Source organism: Melitaea cinxia, chromosome 4 (genome assembly GCF_905220565.1).
Source record: "Melitaea cinxia chromosome 4, ilMelCinx1.1, whole genome shotgun sequence".
Lineage (NCBI taxonomy): Eukaryota > Metazoa > Arthropoda > Insecta > Lepidoptera > Nymphalidae > Melitaea > Melitaea cinxia.
In genome coordinates, this window is record NC_059397.1 from 19,779,923 (window position 1) to 19,799,236 (window position 19,314).

Genomic DNA, 19,314 nt, shown 5'->3' on the forward strand with positions numbered 1-19,314 from the left:
TTATCGTTACAAACATCAATCCAGTTCGAGACGGAATGAACTTATGATTACATTTACATGTCAAAGGCTCTCATATCGAATGATTATTATTGTTCGCTAGAAACATCGAGCCGACAGACAAGCGCGCGGTAATAGCTGTTATTAATTATTCAGATGCGGATTAACCCTCGAGCGTATCGAGATCTGAGTAATATATCACGTGAGATTGATTCCGGCCGCGCCCGGCGTCCGCGTACGTTTCTAGTGCACACTTCCGAAACCGAGCGAAAGATAAATAAACACGGAACAGTTGTCGAGAGTGCAGAAAGTACCGCGCCGTGCTGATCACTGACTGTGTACGTCTCAAGATAGAAGCAGACTTCCTTTTGCCTCAGGACTTCTGGGAGCTATTTTCGACGTGCGGGACGTTACAGCGGTCCTCTCTCCTCTCGAGGTGCACTTATTAACAGCACGTCTATAATTACGTCGCCAGCGTGGCGCGAGTGCTCGACACACGTGCCGGCATCCTTCTCACTTGTCATGTCACCAAAACTTTTTATCACCTAACACATCACTCTAAGACTTATGTATGGAATTCCTTAGATACTTTCCTTGAATCTCATCGGAACGGAAATTCGCTGCATTCGCACATCTATCTCGACCGAATGTTAGTCACCGGTGACTAACTTCGAGTACCTCCGCCGCTCCGTGTGAGTCTAAGTAAATATCGATCTCATTTCAAAGGTCGGCTCACTCCGCAGTGCAGCGATGACTAACAAAAACTTTTATTAAGTCGACTCTTAAAAATGACGAAAACAGGCGGCCGGCGACGACGTCTATGAAATCAATGTAATAGCGAGGTGTGTCGTTAAAATTACACTTCAGTTTACTTAGCACTCGGCGTACGGCCGCCGCGAGCTCTTTGCTGATTAGATAAAGGCGATCCCTGATAAATTTTGTTGGTTAACTTGTATTAAATAACGATTACCCGCTGCTTCGCTCTCGGTGGAGCTTAAATAATCGCTATTCGGGGGTCACGCGAGGCGCCGTCCGTCCATTACAAATCTAGCCTAATTGCACACGTCCGCTGTACTTCTACTACTGTACACACGCCCACTCACACACATACACACACGGCCAATTACCGTCATCATCACGCTCGCGATTGTTTTGACCAAACGTTGTCGGAGTCACTTCTAGGAAGTAGCGTGAAGTGGCGACATTAGCCGAATTCGAGTAATATTCAAATTTACGTGTCAGCTGGTAATATTGTCTGCCACATATCAAAATCTGGTTCATTGTAGTAGTGACCCACACACTTAACATTACATATTTGGGTCACGAGGTGTAAAAGTTAAGGATAATTGAGATATACTTTTCTAGATAACGTTATTAGGGAAATCGTCAGTTACGGCACGAGGACGCAGCTGCGGCCGGCGCGGCGCCAATGATACGTTTTATGAGAGAATTATGATGAAGAAAACCTACAGAATCTGCAAAATAAGTCTCTATACGTAATAATCGTAGCAGAACTATTAGAATTGAACTGTTGGCGTAAACAATAAAAGCTTGCATGGACACCAATAATAGACATCTAACTATAATTATATCTACATATATGCATTTTTGACGTCCGCTCTGGTGTAATGGTGCGTCTTACGTGTCAGGGCGTCTAAACAACGACGGTCGCGGATTCGAATCCCGCTCAGAATGGATATTTGTGTTTATACAAATATTACAAATATTTATTTCCGGGCTGGTTGTTAGTCCTTGTGGGTCTCCCCACCGTGCCTCGGAGAGCACGTTAAGCTGTCGGTCCCGGTTGTTATCATAAATACTTAATAACGATCGTTACTCATAGTAGCGAATATATCCACCAACCCGCATTGGAACAGCGTGGTGGATTAAGCTCTTATCCTTCTCCTACATGGGGAAAGAGGCCTATGCCCAGCAGTGGGATATAACAGGCTGAAGCGCAGTATATACATAATAACATACATGTAACTTTCACAATGACGCCGGCATAATTAAAAAGTAAATTAGAAATGAAATTTAAAAGATTAACACAGTTACACCTAAATCTTTATTTGTAATGAGTTCAGTATTAACATGTCTAATGATATTACATAGTGAAATACTTTGTTTATTGTTTTCTAATGTTTACGCGAATTTTACTCATTTAATAAAACACTTTTTTCGGATTTTATCGCGGTTTATTGTTAACTTTTGATTCCCGACGTTTCGGATACTTTACAGCAACCATGGTCACGGGAGGACTGAGGTGTCAGAAATAGGAGGGGTGAGCGCCGCGTTAAAGATAGTTTTAACGACATTTGATTTTGATAATTGCATAAAAACTCTGAATAAGCGCGAAATGACAAAATATGATAAATGCAAAAAACGACAAATTTTAAAATTCGATAAGTTAAACAGCAAATCAAATGTCATAAACAACAAATCGAACACCACAGACAATGACAGCTCACGCGCGGTTGTCAATCTGTCAAAATGTCATTTAGATGTAAACACAATAAAAGTTTTGGAAAAGGGATTAAATTTCGCTGTTACACCTCGCAAGATACCCTTCGAAGAAATTATTTGTAACGTTGAAGACTGTCTGTCGAAAAACAATATAAAGAAGGAAGATTCGGAGGCTATCAGACAAGATATATCGTCAGCATTACGACGAAGTTCTGTGCCGAAACTAAATCTTCCCCGCGAACAATTAAAAGCCTTATTAAATCTACGAAACAGACGTGAATTAACGGTTCTTCGTGCGGATAAGGGTAATGCAACGGTTGTGATGGATACGTCAGATTACAATGATAAAATTCAACAACTATTATCGGATGAAAGCACTTACACAAATATCAAAGCCGATCCAACTAACAAGGTTTTGAAAATTACTACTAATCTAATCAAAAAGTACTCCGAGTCGTTGAATCTAGACGTCAAATCTTTGATTCCTTCTTGTCCAAAACCACCTAAGCTGTATGGTTTGCCAAAAATACACAAGGCTGATGCTCCACTCCGTCCAATTGTCAGCCAGATCGACTCACCAACCTACAGACTGGCTAAACATGTTGCCCATGTACTTTCGCCACTGCGTGGACAAACCAGAGCACATACACGGGATTCGTACCACTTTGTTAATGAGATCAAACATCTACATCTCAGTGACAATGAAACTATGGTTAGTTTTGATGTGCAATCACTCTTTACATGCTTACCGGTTGAAGATTGCATTAGTATTGTGTCAAGAAAGCTGAAGGAAAATGACATGCCGATAGAATATGCTGACCTTCTCAAGCATTGCCTTACATCTGGCTACATGTTGTGGAATAATCAGTTCTACAAGCAAGTAGATGGCGTAGCGATGGGTTCACCAGTATCCCCCGTTGTTGCCGACATATTTATGGAGGACTTCGAGGAAACTGCTCTGCGTACCTCGCCCATAACACCCAGGTTCTACAAACGGTATGTAGATGATACTTTCACAATATTACCATCTGATAAAGTATCCATATTCTTACAACATCTTAACTCCATAAATTCCAAAATTCAATTCACAATGGAGTTGGAGGCAAATAAATCTTTAGCTTTCTTAGATGTATTAGTCATCCGTAATCCCAACAATACCTTAAGCCATACAGTGTATAGAAAGCATACCCATACGGATAGGTACTTAAACGGCGAATCACACCATCATCCTACACAGTTAGCTACCGTGGGTAAATCTTTGTTTCAGAGAGCACGAGGGATCTGCGATGAGCGACACTTGGAGACCGAACTTCAACATGTCAAGCAAGTACTGCGAGACAACAAGCTTCGGGTACCGCGTCCTCATCGCAGTGAACGTGTGAAACCAGCCACCGTCGAACGAGTACCTGCTGTGCTACCTTTTATGAAAGGGGTCACTGACAAGATTGGCTTCATCTTAAAGCGAGCTTCTATAAAAACTTTTTTCAAGCCGCCAAAAACGATAAGTCAATTTTTACCATCTGTCAAGTGTCATATACCCTTACAAGATGCAGGAGTATACAAGCTTGATTGTGACTGTGGTCTCTCTTATATAGGACAAACAAAACGATCGATCAAAACTCGCGTTAAGGAACATATAGCTGACTTAAAACATCGTCCCTATACTAAGTCTGCAATCTGTGAACACAGTCTAGACACAGCTAGCCATTATATTAGATTCGATAAACCACAGATCCTCGCAAAAGAACACCGATTCCAACCAAGGATGATCCGTGAGGCTATTGAAATTAAAAAACATCCAAATTTCAATAGAGAAGATGGCTGGCAATTACCACCTGCTTGGGACCCCATTATTAATATAATTAAATCAAAAACCAAGCATAATTCACCACAGATTAAAGACTCAATTAGCACATTCTGCGTAGATAGGACTATATAAGATATTGATGTATGTCGGGTAGTTTCGAATAACTTTGTAACGTTGGGACGTCTGACACCTCAGTCCTCCCGTGACCATGGTTGCTGTAAAGTATCCGAAACGTCGGGAATCAAAAGTTAACAATAAACCGCGATAAAATCCGAAAAAAGTGTTTTATTAAATGAGTAAAATTCGCGTAAACATTAGAAAACAATATGTGAACCAGTACGGACTGGAAATCGCAAATAAAATTCGCCGCCTGGAAGATCTTATGACAAAGCGCGCAAGATTTATAACATCATTAAATTTCTTGAAGAGATGCAGAGACCAAAATCTTATCCCTACGTGTGTCAAGATTTCACCAAAAAACGACATCCTAGGGAGCGCAAAAATCTTAAACCAGGCGAGTAAAAAGTTATTACGGACGGTGATATATCAAAATCGTTCCAATCTAGCCGCCTTAGAAAAAGAAATAGGAGGGGTGACCGCCGCGTTAAAGATAGTTTTAACGACATTTGATTTTGATAATTGCATAAAAACTCTGAATAAGCGCGAAATGACAAAATATGATAAATGCAAAAAACGACAAATTTTAAAATTCGATAAGTTAAACAGCAAATCAAATGTCATAAACAACAAATCGAACACCACAGACAATGACAGCTCACGCGCGGTTGTCAATCTGTCAAAATGTCATTTAGATGTAAACACAATAAAAGTTTTGGAAAAGGGATTAAATTTCGCTGTTACACCTCGCAAGATACCCTTCGAAGAAATTATTTGTAACGTTGAAGACTGTCTGTCGAAAAACAATATAAAGAAGGAAGATTCGGAGGCTATCAGACAAGATATATCGTCAGCATTACGACGAAGTTCTGTGCCGAAACTAAATCTTCCCCGCGAACAATTAAAAGCCTTATTAAATCTACGAAACAGACGTGAATTAACGGTTCTTCGTGCGGATAAGGGTAATGCAACGGTTGTGATGGATACGTCAGATTACAATGATAAAATTCAACAACTATTATCGGATGAAAGCACTTACACAAATATCAAAGCCGATCCAACTAACAAGGTTTTGAAAATTACTACTAATCTAATCAAAAAGTACTCCGAGTCGTTGAATCTAGACGTCAAATCTTTGATTCCTTCTTGTCCAAAACCACCTAAGCTGTATGGTTTGCCAAAAATACACAAGGCTGATGCTCCACTCCGTCCAATTGTCAGCCAGATCGACTCACCAACCTACAGACTGGCTAAACATGTTGCCCATGTACTTTCGCCACTGCGTGGACAAACCAGAGCACATACACGGGATTCGTACCACTTTGTTAATGAGATCAAACATCTACATCTCAGTGACAATGAAACTATGGTTAGTTTTGATGTGCAATCACTCTTTACATGCTTACCGGTTGAAGATTGCATTAGTATTGTGTCAAGAAAGCTGAAGGAAAATGACATGCCGATAGAATATGCTGACCTTCTCAAGCATTGCCTTACATCTGGCTACATGTTGTGGAATAATCAGTTCTACAAGCAAGTAGATGGCGTAGCGATGGGTTCACCAGTATCCCCCGTTGTTGCCGACATATTTATGGAGGACTTCGAGGAAACTGCTCTGCGTACCTCGCCCATAACACCCAGGTTCTACAAACGGTATGTAGATGATACTTTCACAATATTACCATCTGATAAAGTATCCATATTCTTACAACATCTTAACTCCATAAATTCCAAAATTCAATTCACAATGGAGTTGGAGGCAAATAAATCTTTAGCTTTCTTAGATGTATTAGTCATCCGTAATCCCAACAATACCTTAAGCCATACAGTGTATAGAAAGCATACCCATACGGATAGGTACTTAAACGGCGAATCACACCATCATCCTACACAGTTAGCTACCGTGGGTAAATCTTTGTTTCAGAGAGCACGAGGGATCTGCGATGAGCGACACCTGGAGACCGAACTTCAACATGTCAAGCAAGTACTGCGAGACAACAAGCTTCGGGTACCGCGTCCTCATCGCAGTGAACGTGTGAAACCAGCCACCGTCGAACGAGTACCTGCTGTGCTACCTTTTATGAAAGGGGTCACTGACAAGATTGGCTTCATCTTAAAGCGAGCTTCTATAAAAACTTTTTTCAAGCCGCCAAAAACGATAAGTCAATTTTTACCATCTGTCAAGTGTCATATACCCTTACAAGATGCAGGAGTATACAAGCTTGATTGTGACTGTGGTCTCTCTTATATAGGACAAACAAAACGATCGATCAAAACTCGCGTTAAGGAACATATAGCTGACTTAAAACATCGTCGCTATACTAAGTCTGCAATCTGTGAACACAGTCTAGACACAGCTAGCCATTATATTAGATTCGATAAACCACAGATCCTCGCAAAAGAACACCGATTCCAACCAAGGATGATCCGTGAGGCTATTGAAATTAAAAAACATCCAAATTTCAATAGAGAAGATGGCTGGCAATTACCACCTGCTTGGGACCCCATTATTAATATAATTAAATCAAAAACCAAGCATAATTCACCACAGATTAAAGACTCAATTAGCACATTCTGCGTAGATAGGACTATATAAGATATTGATGTATGTCGGGTAGTTTCGAATAACTTTGTAACGTTGGGACGTCTGACACCTCAGTCCTCCCGTGACCATGGTTGCTGTAAAGTATCCGAAACGTCGGGAATCAAAAGTTAACAATAAACCGCGATAAAATCCGAAAAAAGTGTTTTATTAAATGAAATACTTTGTTTATATATTTCTGAGAACGCACAATATCTGGCTCCCCGAGGCTATAACCAATAATAACCTGTTAATGAAACTGCTAACGTGATGAAACTACACCAGGCTTATCATATCAAATGACGTCCAATTATTTTTATTCAACTTTTCAAATCCTCGCCAAATAAGTTTTATTAAAAATATCTTTATCGAGAGGTATATACTGACGTGGTTTAGCTTAGTACTGAACCACGCGACAGGTAGGAGATAACGCAGATGCCCTCGACCGGCGTTGCTCTGAAATAAATCCCCTTTCGGCCCTTGTACGTCTTCAGTCAGCTCAATCACTCCATCCTTGCGTCTTTTAAAGATCTTTAAATTACATTTAGATTATTTCTTCGGTTTCAACATCCATTGCGGATAAAGATTTCACCTTTTGAAACACAGTACATATTCTGCAGTCAATGAATGTTGGGTAATAGTTTAGTTCGTACTAAGTGAAGCAGATCCTGTAGCTGCAAGATCTCGTGATCAACGAGCGTGACCGTCGCTGACATGCGTCGTACTTTTTATCCCGTTTTTTATTGCTTTCGTTAACACCCTCTCCCAGTAAATAATAGCCCAAACGGTAACTGGTGTTACTTCGACCATACCGAGTTTAGGTGGAAAGTCTTTGATGTACTTTGGCAAAGGTCAAGTTTTTTGTCATTTCAATGTGACAGATATTCTAATACTCAAGAAGCAGTTGCGTTGCGTTATAGTAATTGACTTTATTTTATTTGTTCTGGTAACACATTAGTATTTTCTTCAATTGGTAAGTGGTGAGTTCGTTATTAATTATTTTTCATTTGGATAGCATATGTGCATACGTGATGTATGTGATGTGTAATTTATTATTTCCAGTATTTCGTTCCCTAAATAAGAGGCCTTTATCCCCCGGTTTCGTTGGTTGTAACACAACCAAGGATTTAAATTATTAATTTTATTTTATGAAGGCAATCAACAACCCTTCGTCTCAGTATGAGTCACAAATAAGAAAAAAAGATATATTGTTATTAATTAACATTTTAGAATATTAAGCCAGGTTTTTAGGCGCGATCGGCAAACAAGCGTACGGCTCACCTGATGGTAGTTGGTTATCCTACCTTATAGACGCTTGCAACACCAGAAATATGGAAAGAGAGTTGCCGACCGTACCCCGATCCCTTCCCCCCGGACCTCTGGTTACCTCACTAACCAAAGAACTCAACACTGCTTGAAAGTAGTATTAGTTAGATGTGATCCTCTGTTAGGTCGAAGTACTTGCCCAGTTGGGATGCTCCAGATATCCAGGATATTTCCTGCAGTGGCCTACCTCAGGTGAAGTTGTTGTGGGCGAGGTGGCGTATGCTAGCGCGACCCCATCTCGCCCTACCCAGGCGGAAGACTGCTTACACGTGGTGGTTTTTTAGTTAGTTGGAGTCTGACATAACCCTCTGGCGCCCCCGCGCTGGAGGGTATCCATGAAGGATTTTCCCCACGTAAAAAAAAAAGGTAAAGTTGTTGTCAGTCAAGTCTACATAGCATTACGTGAAACGCTATAAATAGCGAGCTACATTCGGTCCCTCCCGTCTCATTGACTCGGGGCTCGAGTAACAGTCGGCTTAGTTTCGGCTCGGTAACAAGCCGCTGAGCCAAGCCGAGTCGTCGTCGAGATAATGACGGCGCTACACGTGGAGCCGCTCGCTACCCACACGTATCGAGTTTAAAGGATTACGAGAAACCGACTCGACCCTCGCTTTCCTACAATATTTTATCTCTCCTACTCATTTATCAAAGGGAAGAGATTTGTTTGTCGCTATCGACGAACTCTAAAACTGTTGAGCCGATGTTAATAACCTTTTAACTAACTTTAAAAAAAAAAAAACTTAAAAAAAAAACAAGCTTTTGAATGCTATAAAACGAACATAAATAATTTTTACTTTAAAATCTTTAGTAACCTTTTATAAAGTCATTACATAATTTATATGATATAAAAGCTTGTCGCGAGGTTTGAGTACTCGTATTTCCTAAGTTCGAAAATTTTAATAAATAAAATCAATCACATCAAGTTATTTAATTTACTTGTTTATCTGCAAAGGTAAATCTCGCGACAAGCAAGTTGAAAAACGAATAGTAGCTCAGTTTAAATAATAGTTCTTAGTTCTTAACTTTTAAAACATTGAACTAATTTTGATCCTTCTAGACGTCATGCTACGACTATGACAGTAAGCATGAACATCAAGGCAGGCGATAGCGACAGCTGACGAATAACTTTCTGCGCAGTTGTTAATACAACCTACCTAATGATATACGTGCTGTATAATGAAGTAATTAATTTATTAAAACGTTGATAACTTACTTTATCAAATTTGTGATCAAGTCGTTGAATATAAAGATAAGCTAATAGCATCGAGTTGCCTCCTCCGCGGTTTATGTTATGTTTAGTATGACGACGCGGAGATATTAGCATTTATAATGTTTGTCGTTGAGCTCGACACTTTATAAATTTAAAACTGAGATTATTTCATTAACAGACGAAACCATGTCTCCGTGTTAAAGATAGCGTCCAGGATGAAACAGCGCTTAGAGGACGCTCAAGTGGATTTTGTTCGACAATGTTTTACTAGAACATGTTTAAAATATAATTGTGTTTGCTGGCAAACGAAATAAAACCGACTTCAATTACAAATAAAATACGCATTATCAAAGATTACTCAAAAAGTTTTGAGTGTTGACGATCAAATTTAAGTGAGATAACAAGCCAATCAAAAGTCTTCGGTGCGACAAAGCTGCCCTGCGGTCACCAACCCGCCTGCCCAGGGTGGTGACTATGGGCAATACACATAAGTTCACGCCATTTTGGCGAAAAAAATAATAATAATAAATAAATAAAAATATTGAGGACCTTCTACTTTTTTGAAAGTCGGTTAAAAAGCTAATGAGACCTTATACCTACATTTAGTGCAGACACGCCGCTGCGGCAGACTATTATTTGAATCTAATTCAAGAATTGTTAGTAAACAAATAACTGCATCCCATTTCTATTAACTCAAACGATTAAATCATTAAAGTTAAATGGTGTTAACAAATTATGCTTTACAAGTAATGCCAATTCTCCAAATTTCCTCTCTCGTGGTTCTAATATTAGACATCTAACGGTACATAATTGGAGGCTGCGAAGTTCACTCACAATCCTCCAACCAATTTAGCCGCCATATTTAATTTCATTTATTTGACACGAAATACTTCTGAGATCTCCGATCGGAGTGCGATGAACTCCGAAATAATTGGGTAAGTCAAACAAATCGACCGATAATAGGAGATATCGAAGGAATTAAAGAGTAATAATATAAAAGTGGGTGCAGTGCGTCTGTTTGCTCGCCGGTAATCACTCGGTACACAAAACCCAGTTTGCTTTTCTGCGTGATAGCCGGTCGCGGGCTCGTTACGACGGTAGGTGATAATCGTCGGAATGCGCCCGCTATCGGCGATAAGGCGGCGATAGGGCGCCGGCGCCCCCGATTTGTAATTATTACGAAAAAACAAAGTCATAAACATAAGTCTGTCACTATCATTTTCCTTATGATACCTGCGGAAATATGCTACAATTGTACCACTGTGGCACTATCTTACAACTATGTAGCGATACAGGAGCTAAGCTAACAGGATACGTAACGCGTTTCTCTGTTTCGTGTCTGTGTCGTCGTTCTCTGTTTTTTTTTGCATCCGCCGAATTTTCGATGTTCGGTATCCCTTAACAAATATAATATATCGAATATAACACATATTTCATCTAATTCTTCTGTCGCTCGCGCGTGTGTCAGTGTGTGTCGTGGAGAGAGCCTCGACGCACAGCTTGGCGAGATGTTTGCTGAGCTCTTCACACTACACTCTACACACTGAGCCATCTACAACGATAGTACTTTTGACGCGACTCGCTTGTCGCTGCTTCTGAATATCCTTTTTATACAATTAGGGTGAGTGAAAGGAAAGTGTTTTATATTTGTTCGATATTTATTTGCAAGTACGTTTACTATTAACGATTTTAGGTTTCATCTTATCTTATATATAAAATGCTTGTGTCACATATTAGTTATCATACACCTCCGAAACGTCTGGACCGATTTTCATGAAATTTTGCATATCGGGTAGGTCTAAGAATCGGCCAACGTCTATTTTTCATACCCCTAAGTTATAAGGTGGGGTGATTGGGGGGGGGATTAGTAAGTAATAACATATATGGCAAAACAATGTTTACGGGTTCAGCTAGTGATTATTTAATCTTCAAAACTCTCGACACAATAGTGAATCTTGTTCTGAAACTTACGACAAGCCCTGGTTGGTCATTGCAATAAGTAATTTAATTAATTTTTGTTACGCGATTTTTCATTTACGTCATATTAATAGAACTGTTAAGAGGAAAACAGAACAAGTCGTCCGTTTCAAACAAATTGAAAGAGAGTCTTGCGCCGCGGTCCCCGGAGAGCTGTTACGTTACTCGGTGTAAGGATAAGCCCTTATTATTTTGGCCACATGTTAAAGCCATGATTCAATTACGGTACAAAAGTTTCCAACAGTAAATAATAAAAATGATTTAATAATACACGAGATATAAATGTGAATAAATGTGTTATTTTAGATTGCCACATGGATAATACTATATAATATGCCTTCTGAATACTGTAAGCTATTGCGTGATGCTATAAAGCTAGCCGTGATAGCAGTGATAAGACCGCCTTTGCACTTTATTCAGTATGTTTTTTCGCTCTTCTTTTTAATGTTCTTATTGTAAGTTTGCAATAAAGTATAAATAAATAAAACCTATTTAGGCTTTTTAACGGTAATTCCCTAATAATAATAAAAAATCTTCTTATCAGCACAGATTAAATGTTTACTAATTTCTAACAAATCTAACTTCCTTATAACACAAGTGTACACAACGTAACACCGATCCCAATGTATGCAACTGCATGTGACCTCTGCGTCGGGAATACTGACCACAACAATGTTTCAGTACAAACACGTCCCCGGTACAGATTTATTGTATGAATACATTTCCGTCACGTACCGATTAGAATTAAACATTGTCGATATATTAACAAAGTATTTGAGCTGTTCGTTTGTCCTCATTCCTGAGAAGCCTTTGTGAGTATTCCTGAGTTATGATATGTACTTATATGTAAATGTAAGTGTTAAGTATCACGTACAGTAGTCGGACGCCTTACGCGCCGGCTCATACGTGATAGCATACGGACAGGTGACGTGTATACATTGTACTCGCTGTTATCTGGCTTTGTCCAATATACATAAAATTGTGCTAATCAAGTTTAACGTCACCTTATAAAATAAAGGAGTGAATTCCTTTACTAGATATATCTACTAGACTTTGTTTTTCAATGTACAGATCGATTCACAGCTAAATATTTTAGTAATTACGAATATTTCTTTGCATTAATTTAGTTTAGAATTGACTAAAGTACTGTTTGCTGTCTGTTTCCTAAGATGATAAATTATATAGACGTAGTCCGAGCGTATATGACGGTGTAAGCACTTTTCACTTTAGCGGACGCTCGCAAACTGTTGCAAACTAAAACTTCGTAGAAGGCCTTGTAAAAGGCCATCGTGTTGATTGCACACCGACCGACTTATATTTTTAAAAACTATATATATATAAGAGTATATTATTTACAATTTAAAACTATAATATCCCTACTGTGTGAATGGAAGTTTGTTTGTTACGCTTTCGATCTTCTTTCGTTTTACGATCGTCATGAAACATTATACACAATCATATTCTTGGCTATAAAAAAAAAATCTATGCCAGCTCTGCCACGGGTAAAAGCTAGTTGAAATATAATTTAATAATTCCAAGTAAATAAAAGTGAATCGCCGATATATACCTACAGGTACGGTCGCGCATAGCTTTCAAACGACCGCACCAAGTTGATTAATTCCTTTTTTGTATTACTTATTGTGAGTACAAGGTTTGTATAAAATAATATTTAAAAAAATGGTGTATTTACGCAACAAAAATATGGCGACTCAAAGTTCGCCAGCTCAACTAATAATGAAGGTATCCACATCGAATAGTTGGAGATGATGCTGACATTATATTTACTAATCTTCTACAGTTTAATACAAATAAGATTAATAATAACATGGAACTTCGAACATACGTAATCGAAAAAATTCAAGTGAACAGTGAATGCGATTTTAAACGTTTATCAAAATTGAACAAGCGCCTCGCAGCCGGCGCGGTGCGGACGCTGCAGATAACAATGTAAGAACATCTGAAACACTAAGCCGTGAGAACCGACCACTCCACTCCTGAGTTTAGGGTTCCTTGTCTTGGTAGCTTACCAAAGAAACATTTATCAAGATTCACCTTAAAGACCCACCGCCTGTCCCTCTGGTACCTCTACATCTTTGAAACTTTAATAAGTATATAAGCAAACTTTCCAAAATTTTACAAAATATGGCTACCGTAAATAAAAATTCTAGTTTACTATTACAAAAGAACGCGTCTGAGGTTATCAAATTGTTGAAAAATATGTGTAAAAAATAACCTTTAAACCTTTAACCTTTAATTAATAGGTCTTTCACAGGTAGCGGTGGCTCTGGAACCCTCCATGTTAGACTTTCGACTCGCACTTGTGTGGTTTTTATTTAGGACTCCGTCTGCCATCTGTCCAATTTATTTACTCGCTCCTACCTGTCCGTAGTACGCGCGTGTATATGCACATATGTATGTGTATGTGTGCGTTGAATTAAGTGTCCCGTTCTCGCGCAGCTTCGCGAACGGGTAACAATGCCTGCGAGGCATTTCATTTATCCTCCGCATCAACCGCATTTATCGAAATGAAATGATGCGTCGAACGTGATCGGATCGGCGCGCTAGACGCAGGTACCGTAACACTAAACTCAGTGTGCGATGAAACACATGGATGGTGTCCGGCGTGCGTTAAATGATCTGTAATAAAACTTCAAAAGTTTTCAAGAGTAAAGTCCTAACGGCGCAGAGGAAGGGTTCGTGAGAGCGATAAATTAAGTCGGCCGTTGTCTCTAAGCTCAAGTGCGTGATAAAAGTTGGAGAGAAGATGACTGCACGTTTCCAAAAAACCACAGCCACGTCCCGGCAGGGTTTACTGCGATAACCCTGTCTAGAAACTTCTTTTATTTAATGACTAGCACTGCGCTCGCAGTTTTACTCGATTTTAAACTTATTATTGCCGACATTTATAGGCATTGTCGAGTTTTATAGGCAACGTATCGTTTTACCGTTTTGTTCGTCCTAATTTGTCACAATACGTGCCTACGAAAATAAATTTTGCCATAAACTGAAGTGAAACTAAAGCGTATGAGGGTAAAATAGTTACGGATGAAACGGCAACGTTTTTGTCGATGGTGTTAGAATGGAAATCTAAAGCTTTAGATTAGTATAAATATAAATGAGACTTAAAAATTAGTTTGCCAAAGAATTTTCACTGGTGGTCGCAAAGTCAAGAGATACAGGACGATGAAAATTAACGTGAGATTAAGCTATTGGGCGTAATCTCTGATAGTAGATAAACCCAGAATCAGTAAAAATGTTTGACGCCCAACGACGTAGGCAGGGGTCATGTACACTTAAAGCATAAAGGGAATAACAAAATCAGTTTAGAGTTAATCGATTCGAACAATCAAACAAAACTTTCCTATTAATGGCGTCGATGAAAATATAAATGTACTTCAAGGTTGTGTTGTGTAATTACAAATAGATTTATGTAACGTGGTTGTTGTTTATGTTCTAGTATTTTCTTATGATTTGAGTTCGATTCCCGTCCCGATTCTGGTATGGAATATGCATTTATTTATACGTTATACTTAATGAAGAAAATATGTGGCTATATCAGTAAGTTGTTACCTATAACACAAGCACTACCCAGCTTACCGTAGGAACAGACGTGTGTGTACCATATCAGGCGTAGTTATTTATTATTAAATTATATATAAAAAAATCTTCCCCTGTGGTGGTTATGGCAGTAAAGAATGTCGCCACCCCCTCTCGTCCCGTGGGTGTCGTAAGAGGCGACTAAAGAATAACACAGTTCCACTACCACCTTGGAACTTAAAAAACCGACCGATGACGGGATAACCATCTAACTGCTGGCTTTGAAATACACAGGACGAAGACGAGCAGCAGCGTTTTCGGTGCGACAAAGCCAGGCCTACGGTCACCAACCCGCCTGCTCAGCGCGGCGTAATGACTATGGACAAAACACATGAGTTTACGCCGCGCGTGAACTTGTGAAGGTCTATGTCCAGCAGTGGACTGCGATAGGCGGAAGTGTATGTGAGTGATACATATTTTAATACCAGACTAAAAAATGTTTCAAAACTTTATTTTAATAAAATATCTAATAATTCATTAAAATAAGAAACAGAATATCTTCATCATTGCCAACAAACAAAGTCCACCGCAGACGAGGGCGGCCGCGGTTCCTAGTTTAATATAAATGCAAATACAATTGATGTCTTATTACGGTCTAGAAGAAATACTCTCACTATTGAACGAGAAATAAGTTACGCGGAAACTATTGTTAGTATCGACGTCGACGGATTGTGAAATACGAGATGATAACGATGTTAAACAGGCGCATTTTATACCTAAAGTAATTATTATTGACCGCCGCGAGTGGCAATTTAAATAGCTTAGATAGTGTTGTTCCTGTGGTGAGTAAAATAGCCAGAACTCCTGTGGGGAGTTGTAGATAGCCGGAAAGGGTCGACAACGAGCTGGCAATACTCCTGGTGTTGTAGGCGCCTGTGGTCTACAGTAACATCTTACGTTTATTAGCTGATATAAGCATTAAAAAAAAAACACTCGACAACATTTCGAATACCGCGTGTCTTGTCACTATCTCATTACATGACTGAAAATAGCAATTTAATTTGAGAAAAAAGTTCCTAGTTAATATTTATAAACTGTTATCGTTCTGTACTAATGAGATCCGAGTCAGTTATAATTCCAAACTTATTGCACGGGCTCTTTTAATTAACTTAACCGTAGAGATGACAGTATTAACATTCACAAGTTGTTTAAAAGGTAACGAGAGTGTAATTATTGACTCAGAACATTATAGTTATTGTGTCAACGCTTATAGGTGTTGGAACTAGAGCTAATAAATGAGTGACTCGACCTGACAATAGGTACAAGATTCTCGTAGAATTATATTGGCGCGATATATCGGCGCGGCCATGCTTGTATAATTGTGTTACTTACGGTGGATGAGGGAGTGGGTACTTAGGGAGGTGTCCTCCTCTTTCGAAACCTTTAATCCTCTGTAGCTGCAAGTTATAGTTTATAGTTGGAGGTGATCGCTTACCAGTTCACCACTCACCTGTTTAATCTCTGACAAAACTCTGAACTGATTGTATTTTATTTTTAATTATTAATTTCTTATACTTTCAATATTTTATTATAAATTTTATATATTAAGGAAACGTTTATAGCAAGCCTAAGCTTAGTGAATATAACCTTGCACAAAGATATTCATTTGCAGAACGTATCGATTCGTACAAGGAATGTCTTGAGTTTCATTGTTTTTAATCAGCTCTATGAGAAATGGCGACAGTGCGTCACCCGCTGTTATTAATATTAATCATACATCAGTCGCGACTCGCGGGCAGATAACGATGCCTACCGCGCGCACCGCTCCGACATTGGGACTGGTCATCTGTCTGTTTTTTTTTATAGCTTAGTCTATAGACGTCTGTAACACCAGAAACATCAGAAACGTTGTTGACCCTACCACTAACACCTCACTCACCACTGGAACACGACACTGATTGAGAGCAGTGCTATTTAGCTGTGCTTTACTGTAAGGTGGAGATACATCCCCAGGCGGACTGCTCCAGATTTTGAGCAGGATATGTCCTGCTACATACCCTACGAACAATATATATTTATTCATCAATGTGCCGTCTTACGTTTAACGTTAATGCAACATCGAAATAAACCTCAGTGCGATACATTAAAGAGAACTCTGTCACATTTGATTCATACGTGATCAAAGACGAAATTCGATTCCGACAGTAAACAGTTCAATTGGGACAGTTTATTGTTGCGAAATATAACGTCAAGGAGTCGGTACGCAACAGTAGACTTGTTACTCGACGATTATGTTCTTTGATTATTATAGAATAGTAGAATAGTCTTTGTCTGGGGTATTTTTGTCTCCAAGTATCCAGCAGGTGTGTTTTATAATATCATCAACACTTGCGACGATCGTGACCAGTTTTTTATATGTTCAGTAGAAGTCTTGAGAGGTGACGACGATATTACAGTAACGGCGGGACACCGGGACGGCGTGACGATCGTGATCGACGACGACGATCGTTAAAGATGTCACGAGCTCTAACAATCGTACTGCATTGTGTTTAAGAACGCATCTTCAATACGTCTAAAGCACTACTAAACTTAACTAAGAACTAAAGTGAACTACGAATATATCAACAACACGTTTGCGATTCACTTTTAACACACTAAAGTAGATATAAAACAATTTTTGTCCACTAAACTAATGTGTGATGATCGCGTCTATTTCGGATCTTAGACCACGACACATGACGGTTTCTATAACAAAGAATGTCAAGTCCGATCTCCTTTTTAACCGACGTCCAAAAAACGCGTTTACGCATTTTGAGCAATAACGTATTTTATTTCATTATCTTCTAAATATTTGTGTTTCCTTCTTTGTCGTGACACAATTTCGTTTCATCAAGAGTCAAATCACAACGACTGTAAGGAAGTTTCACTTCGAAGATGAAACTTTTCGCTCATTAATGTTCGATGAATGGCCACGTGGTTGTATGGGAATTGAAACTTACTATAAAAGGCGTGTTGAAAAAAAATGGTAACTATGGACAGAAATGTAGGTAGCCCTTATCCAAGAGAACAGTTCACATTTGACATAAACACGATCACTTTACTGATTATTATGACAAGAAAATTTAATAATCAAATATCACACGTTACATTTGAAGGTAACGAAATTTGGTACTCGTAAATAGTATAATATATACATGTATGTTGTGGTATTAAGTAACACATTAACACGGCAGATTCGTGTCGCAGGTCATCTGAAATTTTTGCACTCAACTTAGTACTCACTACTCAGCTCTCTGCAGCGGAGGCACATGACACACAACTATATAATTATGTACATATACAGTGTCAAGTAATGCTGCAACAGTCGACGCGCGACATTGTTGTCTTGTAGGATACTTAGCGCTATCATTGCCAGTGTTATGGAACACAAAACCAATTAAAAGTATAAATATACATTCTTGTAGATATAATAAAACTTTATGATAATCGCTTCCTCGACGCTAAAGTAAACATCATAAATAAATACATTATATCCAAACAAGTTCCATTTTGTGACCTTAACTAGGGAAAACGTCCCGTTAGACCTCTTGTATCTAAATGTTTTTCCCCAGAGGTCTCAGCACGATTTTTCCGGAAGCTCTCTTAATCCTTACATTACATTAAGAGTTTGTGTGTGTGTGTGTGTTTGTTGTCAAATTTCAAAAATTTTGCTTTAAGTGCATTTTATTTTTTGGTATTGCTGGCTGAAAAAATTGACAATAATAATCCAAATTTTCTAAAGAAGTAGCTGGTTAACGAACACGCACGTCACCTACCACTGTTGTCATTGCCACCTGTGATCTCACGCAACTTTAGGAAGCCGTGAATTTAGTACAGGCGAAACGATAGAATCAGAAAGAAGGAAAATCTTGTGTTTGATTACTAATCTTAAAAAAACACGCAGCCGTAACAACTTTCAAGCTGATTCTGTATGAAATTGTTATGGGATTTATACATAGTGTACAGTGACAGAATAAAAAGATTTTAAGAGGACTCAGAACAACAAGTAGTACAAAAGATTCGTAGATTATGTCGTAACATTGCGTATAATTATACCTTACCTAGTAAAACCGATTGTCATAATTTATTTATTTAATCAAACACTCTCGTGCGCGGCTACACACCAGTTTGTTAAACATTCGACGTGTTCGACGCGTTTAGTGAACATTTTTTAGACGTCGAATACAAAACGTTCGTTCGTTTGTCTAACAGGATCTCATCGTCAGCCAAAATGACTTGTGATGGAGAATCAAACCGCAA

General features: G+C 38.8%; 2 protein-coding genes across 2 annotated transcripts; both read left to right on the forward strand.

Annotated features, from left to right (window-relative positions):
* Positions 1–2,353: 2,353 nt before the first annotated feature.
* On the forward strand, positions 2,354–4,375 carry LOC123670476 (the record flags this gene model as incomplete). Its single annotated transcript, XM_045603971.1, has 2 exons — positions 2,354–2,775; positions 3,070–4,375. Coding segments are annotated over exons 1-2 (1,728 nt in total), but the record flags the coding sequence as incomplete, so codon positions are not given.
* A 559-nt stretch (positions 4,376–4,934) lies between these two features.
* Positions 4,935–6,956, forward strand: LOC123670477 (the record flags this gene model as incomplete). The annotated part of the gene is made up of 2 exons (XM_045603972.1): positions 4,935–5,356; positions 5,651–6,956. Coding segments are annotated over exons 1-2 (1,728 nt in total), but the record flags the coding sequence as incomplete, so codon positions are not given.
* Between the last annotated feature and the right edge of the window lie 12,358 nt (positions 6,957–19,314).